We start from the raw sequence: 16,799 nt of genomic DNA, 5'->3' as shown, positions 1-16,799 counted from the left end.
CCGGCCGGCCAAACCCTCCCTTAACCTGGACGACGCTGGGCCAATTGTGCGCCGCCTCACTGGTCTCCAGCTCGAACCCGGGTCTGTAGTGACGCCTCAAGCATTGTGATGCAGTGCCTTAGACCGCTGCACCACTTGGGAGGCCCTCTGAATATTACACTTGACACCTACGTGCACACACTTACCAGTGGCGATGCCATCAAACAATGAGAGCACGCGGATGGGGTGCCGCTGTTCTGCAGGGACAGCCCGGTAGATATTTGGGCTTTCCTGAGAAACATATAGACCAAATCACAATGTTTATATAAACAACCACATCTATGTAGTAATGTTGCTATGAGTGGAACCCTGAGGTTTTCCAGACCCTGTGACCCGAGCAAGGAGAATGGTAGGCCCTAGATGCTGTATGAGATAAATTGGTTTGTGATCAGTATTGTGACAAGGGCCAATGTGAGGAGTTAAGTATCTTGATGGGACTCACAAACTCCTGGCCGTTGTCGTTGATAAAGAACTCCTGCAGCTTCATGCTCCAATTGTGGCGTTGTTTGAGCACACCGTAGGGCTGCAGGGGCTGGCACATGTAGCAGCGCCATGGGTCCAGGTTACGGGCACTGTTCGACGCCCCAGCGCCCACCAGAATGTCCAGGCATTCTACACAGAAACACCTGCATGGGGAGGAAGGAGACAGACGGAGATGTGTGAAATAAGGTTGAGGGGGAAGGAGGGGAGAGAGGGAGGTGGATGAATAAGGGAGGGGATAGGGGGGAGAGACAGATGGAAAGCAACGATAGGAGGCAGGAGGAACTAGTGGTAAAAAAAGGTGACACGAGAGAAAAAAAATACTTCTAATCAACAGGTGAAAGAAAGTAGAAGCTGACTGAACATACAGAAGTTAAAAATTAACTAATATACAGTAGATACAGTCTGTGTTCCCTATATAGTGCACTACTTAGGAGTTAACAATAAAGGGAAAAGGGTGTCATTTGGAACACACTCAGTAGAATACAGAGTTACAGTTGAAGAAGTGAGTGTTGAGTCCCACCTGCAGCAGTTGGCGTTCCCACACAGTAACACCTCGCGGCCCCCGCAGCACACGGTACAGTACGATTGGTAGCCATCGTCATCATACATGTAGGAGATCTCAAGATACACGTCCTAACACACACAAAGATAAACACTAATTAACAACAATATCCAGATGCCAGTGTTCTACATACTGGCAAACAGAACCACATTTTCAAAATGCAAATTCTTGGCACCAGGATTAACTAGGTGCATGTCTGGTGAGCCAGGAGATCAGACAAGAATGTGAATGCAAACAGGACCGGCCCTCACATTAGGCCCTCACATTAGGCAGGATTAAGCGGCCGCCAGGGGCTGCAGATTGATGAGGGCAGCATTTTCCGAGCTAAACTGACCAAGACGTGTGGTTGACAAATTACATATTTACCTGATCTATTTGATATTAAAGGTTAACAATTAATATTTAACTAATAGTAAGACATTTCTGTCCTACTAGTGTCTGTTTTTATGGTCTCCACTCTAATTCCCTGCTGCTAATCTGGGTGTATGGTCACCAGAGATGGCTTGACCTGACAAATGAATTAAACACTACATTACATAGACAACAATGTGTTTTACTAGACATGGATTGTTCTACTCCCAAGATCTCATTGTCTCAAAATCATCCTGGCAACTGGGAAACTAATCTAGGGGTTAAGACAACAACCCCATGCAGATGAGGACAGGATGAACCCAGAGTGGCTTATAATGTCCTAATCTGCATGGGAGTGTAAGGACTGACGCTGGAGTCGAGAAGCAGGTACGAGGAGTCAACATTTAATTAGGGACAGACATGGAACAGGACATTAACAGCTTCAGAACTGGGTAAAACACAGACGTAAGACAATGAATGCAGTGGCGGGGAACAGAGATGGGGAACTGACAAATATAGGAGAGGTAATAAACAGGTGATTGAGTCCAGGTGAGTCCAATAAATCGCTGATGCGCGTGATGAGGGAAGACAGGTGTGTGTAACGATGGTGGCAGGAGTGCGTAATGCTGGGGAGCCTGGCAACCTCGAGCACCAGGGGGAAGAGCAGGAGCAGGCTTGACAGGGAGGTGTGGAACCAACCATGAGTGAGCATTCTTAGTGTCAGCTATATAAAGAACTCTGCATTTGTGTAAAGGTTAGGCTACTCAGCCCAAAGGTCAAGACTGTGGGATAGTCTCATTACTGCAATAATGAATCGATAGTAAATAAAGATGATTGTTTGAAGAAATGACAGTCTTTCTCAGTATGAATTTCCACCTCCAACACATAACGTAATTCTGCCCAAAAACAATGAAAATACAGGCAAGTGTCTGGAACTCTATTGGAGGGATGCAACATCATTCTTCCACGAGAAATTCTATCATTTGGTGTTTTGTTGGTGGTGGTGGAAAAAATTGTCTCAGGCTCCGCTCCAGAATCTCACATAACTGTTCAATTAGGTTGAGATCTGGTGACTGAGACACACAAACACACACAATTATCTGTGATTAATTGTGATTATCAACTTGGTAATTCTGTCAGACATGGTTAAAACAAGAGTCAGGGTCTCTCTAAAATGAGATCATATGAATTTATACAAACTGTGCTAACTGAACGCAAAACCAACACTGTTTTATTTACCTTTTTAAATACTGCCATACCACTGAAAATGCGCCCTTCTTTGGTACCAAATCGACATTCTCGTTAGCACTAGCAACCATCATGTTTCCGACACTTACTCTGCACTCAGGTTTTTAGACAGAAATACCTTACTTACATAAGTATTCAGACCTTTTGCTATGCGACTCGAAATTAAGCTCAGGTGCATCCTGTTACCATTAATCATCCTTGAGATGTGTCTACAGCTTGATTGGAGTCCACCTGTGGTAAATTCAATTGATTGGACATGATTTGGAAAGGCACACACCTGTCTATATAAAGGTCCCACAGTTGACAGTGCATGTCAGAACAAAAACTAAGCCATGAGGTCGAAGGACTTGTCCGTAGAGCTCCATGACAGGATTGTGTCGAGGCACTGCTCTGGTGAAGGGTACCAAACATTTCTGCAGCACTGAAGGTCCCCAATAACACAATGGCCTTCATCATTCTTAAATAGAAGAAGTTTGGAACCCCCAAGACTCTTCCTAGAGCTGGCCGCCCGGCCAAATTGAGAGAAGGGAGAAGGGCCTTGGTCAGGGAGGTGACCAAGAACCCAAAGGTCACTCTAACAGAGCTCTAGAGTTCCTCTGTGGAGATGGGAGATCCTTCCAGAAGGACAACCATCTCTGCAGCACTCCACCATTTAGGCTTTTATGTTAGAGTGGCCAGACGGAAGCAACTCCTCAGTAAAAGGCACATGCCAGGCCGCTAGGAGTTTTCCAAAAGGCACCTAAAGGACTCTCAGACCATGAGAAACAAGATTCTCTGGTCTGACGAAACCAAGATTGAGCTCTTTGGCCTGAATGCTAAGCGTCACGTCTGGAGGAAACCTGGCACCATCCCTATGGTGAAGCATGGTGGTGGCAACATCATGCTGTGGGGACTGTGGAAGCCTAGTCAAGATTGAGGGAAAGATGAACGGAGTAAAGTACAGAGAGATCCATGATGAAAACCTGCTCCAGAGCGCGAAGGACCTCAAACTGGGGTGAAGGTTCATCTTCCAACAGGACAACGACACTTAGCACACAGCTAAGACAATGCAGGAGTGGTTTCGGGATAAGTCTCTGAATGTCCTTGAGTGGCCCAGCCAGAACCCGGACTTGAACATCTCTGGACAGACCTGAAATCACTAATAGTATGCTATTACGTCCCCAATTTGTTTTACACTACCCAAAGGGAAATCTACTTGCTTTGAGAGGAAATATGTTAAATTATGCTTATGGTGGCACAATACGCTGGATGATGGCATGCAATAGCGCTCTGTTGTTCATGACAACTGACCTCTGTTCTGAGACCAGTGATTTGGCAGGTGTTGTCCACGTACAATATATATACAAAAGTATGTGGACACCCCTTCAAATTAGTGAATTTGGCTACTTCAGCCACACCCATTTTTGACAGGTGTATAAATATCAAGCACACAGCCAAGCAATCTCCATAGCCAAACATTGGCAGTCGAATGGCCTTACTGAAAAGCTCAGTGACTTTCAACGTGGCATAGGATGACACCTTTCCAACAAGTCAGTTCATCAAATTTCTGCCCTGCCAGTTACCCTGGTCAACTGTAAGCGCTGTTATTGTGATTAATCAATTTTAGAATAAGGCTGTAACGTAACAAAATGCAAAAAGTCTGAATACTTTCCAAATGCGCTGTATAAAGGACAAATTGGTAATACCAAAACTGTAAATTGGTGCATGTCATTCTCCTTAATTAAATTGTTACTAAAGCCAGAAACAATCTCTTTATGTTTTGTCTAGGCGACAGAATGATTTTCAAATTGGTAGTGCTATGTTTCTCTCATCCATAAAAACACAGACACAGTGCCTTGCGAAAGTATTCGGCCCCCTTGAACTTTGCGACCTTTTGCCATATTTCAGGCTTCAAACATAAAGATACAAAACTGTATTTTTTTGTGAAGAATCAACAACAAGTGGGACACAATCATGAAGTGGAACGACATTTATTGGATATTTAAAACTTTTTTAACAAATCAAAAACTGAAAAATTGGGCGTGCAAAATTATTCAGCCCCTTTACTTTCAGTGCAGCAAACTCTCTCCAGAAGTTCAGTGAGGATCTCTGAATGATCCAATGTTGACCTAAATGACTAATGATGATAAATACAATCCACCTGTGTGTAATCAAGTCTCCGTATAAATGCACCTGCACTGTGATAGTGTCAGAGGTCCGTTAAAAGCACAGAGAGCATCATGAAGAACAAGGAACACACCAGGCAGGTCCGAGATACTGTTGTGAAGAAGTTTAAAGCCGGATTTGGATACAAAAAGATTTCCCAAGCTTTAAACATCCCAAGGAGCACTGTGCAAGCGATAATATTGAAATGGAAGGAGTATCAGACCACTGCAAATCTACCAAGACCTGGCCGTCCCTCTAAACTTTCAAAGGCCAGACCTGAATCCAATCGAGAATCTGTGGAAAGAACTGAAAACTGCTGTTCACAAATGCTCTCCATCCAACCTCACTGAGGTCGAGCTGTTTTGCAAGGAGGAATGGGAAAAAATGTCAGTCTCTCGATGTGCAAAACTGATAGAGACATACCCCAAGCAACTTACAGCTGTAATCGCAGCAAAAGGTGGCGCTACAAAGTATTAACTTAAGGGGGCTGAATAATTTTGCACGCCCAATTTTTCAGTTTTTGATTTGTTAAAAAAGTTTGAAATATCCAATAAATGTCGTTCCACTTCATGATTGTGTCCTACTTGTTGTTGATTCTTCACAAAAAAATACAGTTTTATATCTTTATGTTTGAAGCCTGAAATGTCGCAAAGTTCAAGGGGGCCGAATACTTTCGCAAGGCACTGTATCAGTTATATTAGCCTACCTTTAAAAAAATGAATATTAAAGCCATATCAGGTGTTATTTCATCTTGATCATCTGAGTAAACAAGCACATTTGCAACATTCTTTCTTCTATTAGGCTACTTTCTGACAGTATCAGACTAAAAAAAAGTGATAGGATTTACTCGGGGGGAGGGGCTGATCCAAATCTAAGTGTCAGGGAAAAAATGCCCCACTCTTCCCAACATTACAAATATTTTCACAGGACCCTGCCCTTGTACTGTAAAATAAATGGAATACCCCACCCCCGGGATCGGGGGCACTCAAATTACTATGATATGCTAAGTTTGGTTAAATAACGTAAAAACGAACCCAAAGTGTGCGAGTTCGAATCTCATCACGGACAACTTTAGCATTTTAGCAACTTTTCAACTACTTACTACTTTTTAGCTACTCTGCAACTACTTAGCATGTTAGCTAATCCTTCCCCTAACCCTAACCCTTTTAGCTAACCCTTCCCCAAACCTTAACCCTTTAACCTAACTCCTAAACTTAACCCTAACCTTAGTCCTAACCCTTAGCCTAGCTAATGTTAGCCACCTAGCTACAATTAGTAACATTTCATAAGTTTAGCAAATTCTCAACATATTGTAAAATTGAGGCAAATTTGTAACATTTTTCAAACCAAGTAAAGACAAGGATGATCAAAGGCACTTGAAAGAGGGGTGGAACACAAAGAATTTCTAAAAAGACCAACACCAGCAGAAACCTCAAACATATCCAGAGCTGAAATACTGCTGAATGTGAATTGCGAGAGACCAATAAAAGCTGCAATTAAACTACAAAAGAGTGGAAAGGCAGCTGGAGCCGACAACATTCCATCGGAGGCCTTTGAGGTGATATCAACGCATCTACAGACATGCTCTATGAGGGGTCTGGGAAAAGGAGAAAACACCCAAAGAATGGGCTGAGGGGCACATTGTCAAGCTTCCGAAAAACGACCTAATGGAATGCAGGAATTACTAAGGGATTACTCTGTCTATACCCTGCAAAATCCTGAATAGGATCATCCTCATGCGCCTTCAAAAAGCTGATCAGGGACCAGCAGGCCAGGTTTAGAAAAGACAGACAATGTACGGACCACATGGAAACACTACGCATCATCATAGAACAATCAATAGCTAGACGATTATGGCCAAAATATCATATTATATTTTTCAACCAAAAGTTGATCTCATTTGAGATCATTTCCACACTGCAAGATATGGCCAAAAAAAGACATGCTCAGGAACTTTAGCGACTACTAAGTATTTTTGGGCTAGATGTGTCAATGTGTAGTTCATGCATGTATAATATATGACCAGAATTACTGTTTTACCTCAAATAGCCACGAAATCCCTAGTTTGATAGCAACTGTTTTTCTGGAAGCTGTGCTGCACCATTTTCCCCCACGTTTCCGAGCCCCTAGCAATTTGAGTTCAACCAATGAGCTTCAGCTTCTAGCTATATGAGTGACAGCTAGCAAGATGCACATGATACACACACAGAAGAGCGAGAGAGAGCAATGACATAGTGCACATACAGTGGGGAGAACAAGCATTTGATACACTGCCGATTTTGCAGGTTTTCCTACTTACAAAGCATGTACAGGTCTGTAATATTTATCATAGGTACACTTCAACTGTGAGAGACGGAATCTAAAACAAAAGATATTAACTGCACCTGTTTGAACTCGTTACCTGTATAAAAGACACCTGTCCACACACTCAATCAAACAGACTCCAACCTCTCCACAATGGCCAAAACCAGAGAGCTGTGTAAGGAAATCAGGTATAAAATTGTAGACCTGCACAAGGCTGGGATGGGCTACAGGACAATAGGCAAGCAGCTTGGTGAGAAGGCAACAACTGTTGGCGCAATTATTAGAAAATGGAAGAAGTTCAAGATGACGGTCAATCATCCTCGGTCTGGGGCTCCATGCAAGATCTCACCTCGTGGGGCTATAATCCAAGTTTATCATTTTAAAAGGCTAATTAATCATTAGATAACCCTTTTGCAACGGTATTGTTTATTGTTGTTCTTAAAATTTGAATTCTATATTGCTCCAAATGTGCACACACCCCATGTTCCATAACATTGTCATGGAAAATATGAATTATGTTTCCAACTACCAATCAGTCAGTAACTGCGCCTTAAATCCAGCTGCATATTGAACGTTGAGATTTCTGAATGGCCAGTCTCTTTGGCAAATAAAAGGAGTGTTAGCTAAAAAGACTGGTACCCAGACTGATCTATTGGACTGGAGGTATTCGATAGAAGCAGCCAGCCAAGCCTGGTATCGATGCCTCTAGTCCAGGGGTACCAACCTTTTCTTTTTTTTACCCCTTTTTCATGGTATCTAATTACTAGTTAACAGTCTTGTCCCATCGCTGCAACTACCGTACGGACTCGGGAGAGGCGAAGGTCGAGAGCCACGTGTCCTCCGAAACATAACCCAGCCAAGCCGCACTGCTTCTTAACACAATGCCCGCTTAACCCGGAAGCCAGCGGCACCAATGGGTCTGAGGAAACACTGTACACCTGGTGACCATGTCAGCATGCATTGCGCACAGCCCGCCACAGGAGTCGCTAGTGCGCGATGGTAAGAGGACATCCCTGCCGGCCAAACCCTCCCCTAACCCGGACCACGCTGGTCCAATTGTGTGCCGCCCCATGGGACTCCCGGCTGCAACAGAGCCGGGAGCAACAGAGCCTGAACTCGAACCAGGATCTCTAGTGGCACAGTTGGCAGACCACTGCGCCAGTCGGGAGGCCTGTTACCAACCTTTGAGTCAAGATCACTTTTGGAGTCAAAAGGCAAGCCGAGATCTACGTCTCAGATTTCTTTTTAAACATGACAAAAAAATAGAACCCTATGCAACATTAACCTAATAAAGATAGTTCTGTAGAAATGAGGTTTGTGCATTAGGCCTAATACATTATCACAGCATATTGGCTATTTGATTGGGCTGCCAATATTGTTAATCAGACCATATTATATTTCAAAACTCGAGCTTGATAACAAAATAGATCAGTTGTTGTATCACTTGCGAGCATAAATTTAAATAATTCCCTTTTTTATTTTACTGGACTGATGGTACCTGCATCTGATGGTCAGTCTCAGCGGAGGGAGAGAGCAGCAAAGGGTTCGCCTCTCACGTTCCCTGCTCTCTCCTTTCCTCCGGTGAGATTGACCAGAGAGAGGGGACACCGTCTTCCACCTGGTGGCAAGACTAGAGTCGCACCACATTATTTCTGACTCGTGCACAAATTCATGTTGTTCCTATGATGAAAGAAAGTGAAATATTCCCTCGATATTAAAATAGACACGACGATCTGCTAATAATAAAAACACAGGCCTATCGATACACTTGGCTACTCATTGATTGCAGCTGCAGTGCTAGTTGTAGCATGAGTGGAAGTAGGGCGTTTTATGTTTTGTAAAAGTGTTGAATAAAAACAGTGTTGACAGTGCTGAATAAACAAACAAACAAACTCATTAAAATATTAGCTCTATGCTGTATTTGTTGACAGTTTCTCTCTGGTCATGGTTTTAAAAGTTATAAAATCTCACATAGGAGGATATCAAACTTTGCCGTGGGATCGTGGAAGCTGTAGGCACGGTGATTTGAGCTATCCGATTGGCCAGCGCAGTAAGCACACTTGATTTAGTTATCCTGGTCCACCGGGTAGGTGGAGTTTGTCCCTTCAGACAAATTAAATGGTTCAAAATGGGAACACTTTGCCTACCCAGTGTGCAGGGTTTCTGAATAAAGTGCACCTACCACCAACAGCGCAGGACAAATTGAAACAAAGTAGGAGCGCAAGGATTTATCGCTGGAATTTCTACAGAAATGTTTGGTGATTGACTAGGAATGCCTTGAAGATTGACCAGTTGGTCGACCGGTTGGTGACCACTGTGCTCTAGTCCCTTACACAACAAAGAGAGGCAAGCCCAGGCATTGACAACTCTAAAATTTTGAACACAGTGGCTCTATTGACAGAATAGCTCTAGATGGCTATTGTGGAAATCCTGCTTCCAGAGAGCAGCACAAACACATTAATACACATTTTGACACATCGTAGGGCTCGGAGTGGATTAAATATTTTGGTAGGTAGGTAAATGTCTGTATGTCATTCACCTCAGGGTGTCCTGCTTTTTTCAACAATTATTTTCTACTCTACAAGTACAACGTGGGATCTACTGTATAGTCAGTGGGTGTTGTAAGGATGGTTGAGTGAGAGTGATGACAGTTAAAGATAATATTGGTGTATTTCTTGGGAGTATGCCGTTTCTGACTGAGAGAAGTGCACTAACCTTGCATGCTTGGCAAAGGCCTCCTTCAAAAAGTGGATGGAAGGTTGCCGCTCGTGTTTTCCCACATGAGAGGCAAAACTCTGCCAGAAAAAAGACAGGTAGATAAAGTCTTCAGACTAAAGCACTTTTCGCAGTTTATGTTCCATAGCTACATCAATTAGAGATCTTTTTTTGAGAAATGTCCAAAACTAAAATGAGAACATACCTTCTATACTTCTGTTATTCTTCAAAACTTCATGCACCATTTGTTCTGAAGGGCAGAGAGGATACACAGAGAGAGACACACACATCCAAGTCAATAATCAAGACAGGTCTTGAGACACATGAACAATAACATACTACCGTATAATAATAAAGAACAATCTTAAGGGAATTAGCTACATATGTTTGAAACAGACAACTCCAGGATCGTATTCATTAGGGCATAACATTTGAAATCGTTTTGCAACAGAAATGGGAAATTAATGTTTCTTATAGGACAAATCTAAGTAGTCCCTCCCTGTTTCAGTCTGTTTTCTTCTGTTTGGTGCCTAATGAATATGACCCTGGTACTCCAGGTTGACCCGTTTGGTTGACCTCTGACCTCTACTGTAGACCTCCTCTGGGCTGCTCTTGGCCTTACAAAGGCTGATGCGGGGCCTCTTGGTTGTGGGGAAATACTCTAGCAGACTGACGTCCAACACTTTGTGGTTTAACGGGTTGCTGTCTAGAGAGGACACATACAGAACAAAAACAACAAGTCAAATTATAACACAGATTAAGTTATACCAGCTTACTTTCAGTGAGATAAAAAAAAGTTTAGGCAAATGTTGTATTACTTTTTTAAATCTCACTGACAGTAAATTATTGGCCAAGTAATATCGGGGTGAAAGTAAGCCGGGACAGTCCGGTATGGAGTAGACGTTACGGCGAACCAGTATAACATGAGCCTATCACAATAATTAAAACAAAGATGCCAAGAAAACCAAAGGCAATTACAATATTATTTATCATTACTGCATGTCATTTGCATGACAAATGAAAGAATGGACATGAAAACGTGTAGAATACACTCCAAAATGCAGTGTGGTTTGACGATAAAAGTTACATTTTGCGAAGGCAGAGGTGAGTGTCAGAGACTGAGACTCTTGCGGACAGCAGTGGACGCATCATTTCAGGTTACAAGTGTAGGCCTAATGAATGTGTCACACCCTGATCTGTTTCACCTGTCCTTGTCTCCACCCCTCCAGGTGTTGCTTATTTTTCCTGGTGTATTTTTCATTGTGCTTCCTGTCTCTCTGTGCCAGTTCGTCTTGTACGTCTTTCAAGTCAACTAGCGTGTTTTCCTGTACTCCTGCTTCTATTCTCTTTTTGCTAGTCCTCCTGGTTTTGACCCTTGCCTGTTTTCTGGACTCCGTACCTGCCTGCCTGCCCTGACCTCAAGCCTGCCTGCCACTCTGTACCTCCTGGACACTGAACTGGTTTTGACCTTTTGCCTGTCCATGACCACTCTCTTGCCTACACCTTTTGGATTGATTAATAAATATCAAAGACTCAAACCATCTGCCTCCCGTGTGTGCATCTGGGTCTCGCCTTGTGCTCTTAAAGAATGACAATCACTGATGGTCATTCATTATACTTTTTGGTGTTTTGTAACAGATGTTTCTTTCCATGCCTGCCATTCTGGACCCTTTGCACCCTCTCTGGATTACTGACCTCCAGATATGCTTCCTAGCTTATTCTAGCAAATTCACAACTATTGTATGATGTGAAAACTGAAAAAACGGCAGCTATCCCTTTAAGGGGCCCATAGTGGACAAGACTGGACAGAAGGGGGCCAGGAGAAAAACCCAGCAATGGCATTAAGACCTTATATTGACTTTGGTTAGTGAGTCTCACCAGGGTTCTCTGTGGGTTTGAGGCCCTCTTGGCCCTTAGGCAGGAAGCCCCCGTTGGCCCAGTCCAGCATGGGCTTGACCTGGTCCTCTGGCCCCTCTGACTCACACGGAGGGAATGGCTTCTCAGCACGCAGACTGGCCATCTGAGAGAGAGGGGGAAAGAGAGGAAAGGGAGGAGGTAGGGTTGTGGAAGAGGGAGAAAAGGTGGGGTGAGGGAAGGAGAGAGGGAGGAGAGGGAGAGGGAGAGGTAGGAGGTTAGGTGGAAGATAGAGAGGTTGTAAATGAGAACTTGTTCTCAACCAGCCTACCTGGTTAAATAAAGGTGAAAAAAAGAATAATAATAATTTAAAAAAATACAATTGCTTGTGTGAGTATACCTTTTAGGGGAAATATTATAGGCCTATTTAACAATGAAAAGGAATTGTCTAAGTTAAATTAAAAAATCCATGTGACATTGTCACATACAAATATATAACCTGACATTTGATATTCTTAATTTAATAAAACAACAACTTTTAAATGTAGTTTGTATCCTCTGCACCCCATAAAAAACATATCCCACTTGTTGTGTCTGCCAATCAAAGCGGCACTACAGTCATAGAGGCTCCATGTGTAGCAAGTCAAGTGAGAGATCATTGTTATTTGTTGCTATTTGTAGACAAGGACAGGAAGCACAGCAAAATTTTGCCTCAATTAGCCTAGCTAGCTAGCTGGCTAGTTTAGGTAACTTCTCTTCTCCGATTTGATGCAGTCAACACAGGCACTGTCAGATGGGACTATAAATAACATATGGCATCAACAAGTTAGCGCGAGTTGACTAGGCTACATTGCATCTCTCTCTGCCTCACCCTGTTTGCTCAGCACACCCCTTACACACACACTGGCACCTCCCCCCGCCTGCTTTGCTGCAGCAGAGTGCATTGCCTCTACCTTGCTGAGCAAGTGTTCAGGTTAAAAACATAGCGAAGTTAAGGAAACACATGTATTACGAAAATCTGAATACCCCTCAAAAATGTATGATATTTTTCAAATAGTAACATTATTTCAAATTCCCATACCTACTGTCTGTCTGTTTGTCGGTATTGTGAAGTTATTAACAGGCCCTAGTATTGAGATCAAGGAAATGCAGGGAAATTCCCGGACCCTGTATTGACATTAAAAATTAATATACAGTACCAGTCAAAAGTTTGGACACACCTACTCATTCAAGGGTTTTTCTTTATTTTTACTATTTTCTACATTGTAGAATAATAGTGAAGACATCAAAACTATGAAATAACACATATGGAATCATGTAGTAACCAAAAAAGTGTTAAACAAATCTAAATATATTTTATATTTGAGATTCTTCAAAGTAGCTACACTTTGCCTTGATGACAGCTTTGCACACTCTTGCACACTCTGTGGTAAATTCAATTGATTGGACATAGGGTTGTGGCGGTCACAAAAATGTAGTCAGCTGGTGATTGTCAAGCAAATAACTGTCGATCTCAAGGTAATTGACCATTAATTAACACACACTTTTATTTTTAATGCAATTCTAAAAATGGCTAAAAACCTGTTTTTGCTTTGTCATTAGGGGCTATTGTGTGTAGATTGATGATGGGAAGAAACAACTTAATCTATTTTAGAACAAGGCTGTAATGTAACAAAATGTGGAAAAAGTCAAGGGGTCTGAATACTTTCCGAATGCACTGTAGAGTAACCAAATCCTCCCCCACACATCACACATATATACACACACACACAAATTAATCTCTACATTCTTCTTTGCCACCCTCCTCCTCCCCCTCCTTACCTCCAGTGTCTGGAAGATGGCCCTGCGGTAGGATGCCAGCTTGGCGTAGGAGGCTTGGTTGAAGAACTTGGGGAAAGCAGTGATGGAGTCCAGCTTGTCAGCTGAAACCTGGTGAGGATGATGTGTGGAAGCCAAGGACAAGACATTAGCAGGTGGAGATATAGAAGGTTAAAAGCTCATTCATTGCTTTACTGTAAAACAAGGTCCATATTCACAAAGCGTCTCAGAGTAGGAGTGCTTAACTAGAATAAGGTGCCCCCTGTCCATGTAATGTTATTCTTTATGATCTACAAGAGGACTGATCATCGACCAGCACTCCTACTTCGTGTCGCATGAGCCTCGTTTACACCTTGCACTAATATGTGGGGTTCATGATCTTATCAATAAGATCCAATCACTATCTAATCAAGGTTTATCTTTCATCCATCCACTGTGTCCGCATTTTGACCAGATTTCCTAGTCCCTCCCTGTATGCAATTTCTTTGCATTCAGATAATATGAATGTATTTATTTATTTTAAGAGACGATTATTGGTATCCAGATTTGTCTACACTTGATTGATTTCCAGACACAATGCTTGCCTGACTACCTCCAGATGTGGTCAGGAAGATCTGATCACAACCAGATCACAATTGTCTACACCTGTCTAAAAATGTGGGCACAATCAGAATGTGGACAAGATAACGTCAAAAGGATGAATGTTAGCCCCGGGTATAAACGGGGCTTTTGTCAATGCTGACCCTGAAATATAGCAGACTTTATGACAGCCATAACATCCAAAATGTTCCTCTCTGCCAAAACAATGATGGAGTGTTGTGATTGTTGTGAGTACACAGGGTGGGAACCATCCTCCTCAATTCTCACCTCAGAGAACTTGCCATCACCGAACCACTGCAGCCACCTCATGCCATGAGTGGCTTGTCGTTTGCCCGTGGCGCGCCAGGTGACCACGATGCCTGGCCACCAGGAGAACCCCTTGATCTTCCCCCACACCAGCTCTCCAATGCCAAAACCCTTGTTGTCCTGCGAGGGGAGAGGACGGGGGACAGTTTGAGAGGTAAAGAGGTGTGTGTGTGTGTGCAAACTAGATTTGGAGTTTGAAACAGGTGGGTCTTTGACTCTAGGACATGTCAGCGCATAGACAATCCGCCAGGTGCACATCATTATAATGGATATACCACTGCTAGGGGACTGTGGGTTCCATTAGTCTTGTTGTGGATACAGGTTGACCTCCAAACACACATTACAAAGACTCAGTCTTACTATGAGACTATGTTATACTTCATTTACTTCCTGTGCCACTGCCACTGACTAACCGCACACCACACAGCTCTGTAGACCTGTGAGGTTACAGACATCAAAGACAATGGAGGCAGAGATGTACAAACACACACAGTCAGTCATGCTCTAAACACACATTGTCTCTGCAGGTGGACAAACAGAAGGGATGGGAGACTTCTATGATATTATCCACATTCTCCTCTCGTTTTCTGTTAAAACTTAACTCCCTCTTCTATTGGCCCTATATTCCCCCCTTTGTCCTCTCCCTTCTCTCTCCCCCTTCCTCACTTCCTCCCCTCTCCCTGTCTCCCCTCCTTCCTTCTCCCTTCCTCTGTCCTCTATCCCCTTCCGTTACCTTGTACTCTGGCTGGCAGGCAGGCTCTGTGGTGTTGGAGGCCAGGGAGGTGGAGGAGGTGCTCTGGGCCGAATCCTTAGAGTCCTGCTCAAGGAGCTCCAGGGAGGGGCTCTCAGGGACCACGGACACCAGTGGCCCGGGGCCAACACTGCAGGCCAGGCTCTGTGGAGAGAGAGAGACAGGTGGGAGGGGGAGAGATGGGAAGGAGAGAAGGACAACGCATTAAACCTTAGTTGGGATAAGGGTTGCAAAATTCCAGGAACGTTCAATAAATTCCCTGGTTTTCCCAGAATCCCGGTTGGAGGATTCCTGTTTATTCCCTCCAATTCTGAGAATATTCTTTATTGAATGTTTCCGGAATTTTGCAACTAGCTTTATGAGAAGGTTACATGTTTTGAAGTGTATTAAAACCTATGTGTAATTACACAATGTTACCAAGTACGAACAACTGCTAAATCTGTGTGTTTTTTTTGTTTAATTTGGTCCCTATCCACCTGATGTTCCCTACTCCACCCAATCCTAGTTCTTAGCTCCATCAGTGTGTGTTTTAGCATAGTTCTCGTGACCCAAATGGACTTCCACGTCTACCCAGATAATCCAGAACATCAATTCGGCACCTACTCAGTGTCCTTTAATCCAGACCATCACCTTGGAACCTACTCAGTGTCCTTTAATCCAGACCATCACCTTGGAACCTACTCAGTGTCCTTTAATCCAGACCATCACCTTGGAACCTACTCAGTGTCCTTTAATCCAGACCATCACCTTGGAACCTACTCAGTGTCCTTTAATCCAGACCATCACCTTGGAACCTACTAGGTGTCCTTTAATACAGACTAACACCTTGGAACCTACTCAGTGTTCTTTAGTCCAGACCATCACCTTGGAACCTACTCAGTGTCCTTTAATCCAGACCATCACCTTGGAACCTACTCAGTGTCCTTTAATCCAGACCATCACCTTGGAACCTACTCAGTGTCCATTAACCCAGACCATCACCTTGGAACCTACTAGGTGTCCTTTAATACAGACTAACACCTTGGAACCTACTCTGTGTTCTTTAGTCCAGACCATCACCTTGGAACCTACTCAGTGTCCTTTAATCCAGACCATCACCTTGGAACCTACTAGGTGTCCTTTAATACAGACTAACACCTTGGAACCTACTCAGTGTTCTTTAGTCCAGACCATCACCTTGGAACCTACTCAGTGTCCTTTAATCCAGACCATCACCTTGGAACCTACTCAGTGTCCTTTAATCCAGACCATCACCTTGGAACCTACTAGGTGTCCTTTAATACAGACTAACACCTTGGAACCTACTCAGTGTTCTTTAGTCCAGACCATCACCTTGGAACCTACTCAGTGTCCTTTAATCCAGACCATCACCTTGGAACCTACTCAGTGTCCATTAACCCAGACCATCACCTTGGAACCTACTAGGTGTCCTTTAATACAGACTAACACCTTGGAACCTACTCTGTGTTCTTTAGTCCAGACCATCACCTTGGAACCTACTCAGTGTCCTTTAATCCAGACCATCACCTTGGAACCTACTAGGTGTCCTTTAATACAGACTAACACCTTGGAACCTACTCAGTGTTCTTTAGTCCAGACCATCACCTTGGAACCTACTCAGTG

At 43.4% G+C, this 16,799-nt stretch overlaps 1 protein-coding gene across 18 annotated transcripts in view; it reads right to left on the bottom strand.

Annotated features, from left to right (window-relative positions):
• Nucleotides 1-16,799, bottom strand: part of dnmt3bb.1 (DNA (cytosine-5-)-methyltransferase 3 beta, duplicate b.1) — a 62,395-nt gene that overhangs the window by 14,352 nt on the left and 31,244 nt on the right. For 16 of the 18 annotated variants that reach the window (XM_036947276.1, XM_036947287.1, XM_036947288.1 and 13 more), the window contains 10 exons: nt 15,159-15,320; nt 14,387-14,545; nt 13,523-13,630; nt 11,726-11,867; nt 10,431-10,553; nt 10,053-10,097; nt 9,848-9,927; nt 1,043-1,155; nt 482-665; nt 186-279 (listed from right to left, as the gene is read on the bottom strand). In XM_036947276.1, the coding sequence (XP_036803171.1) occupies nt 186-279; nt 482-665; nt 1,043-1,155; nt 9,848-9,927; nt 10,053-10,097; nt 10,431-10,553; nt 11,726-11,867; nt 13,523-13,630; nt 14,387-14,545; nt 15,159-15,320 (1,210 nt within the window). The remainder of the gene's footprint in view (nt 1-185; nt 280-481; nt 666-1,042; nt 1,156-9,847; nt 9,928-10,052; nt 10,098-10,430; nt 10,554-11,725; nt 11,868-13,522; nt 13,631-14,386; nt 14,546-15,158; nt 15,321-16,799) is intronic. The other 2 variants (XM_036947277.1, XM_021566506.2) reach the window with 1 other exon arrangement.

The sequence above is a fragment of the Oncorhynchus mykiss genome, chromosome 16 (genome assembly GCF_013265735.2).
Source record: "Oncorhynchus mykiss isolate Arlee chromosome 16, USDA_OmykA_1.1, whole genome shotgun sequence".
NCBI classification, from domain to species: domain Eukaryota; kingdom Metazoa; phylum Chordata; class Actinopteri; order Salmoniformes; family Salmonidae; genus Oncorhynchus; species Oncorhynchus mykiss.
The sequence above is the reverse complement of the archived record's forward strand: the minus strand, read 5'-3'. Positions and strand labels throughout refer to the sequence as shown.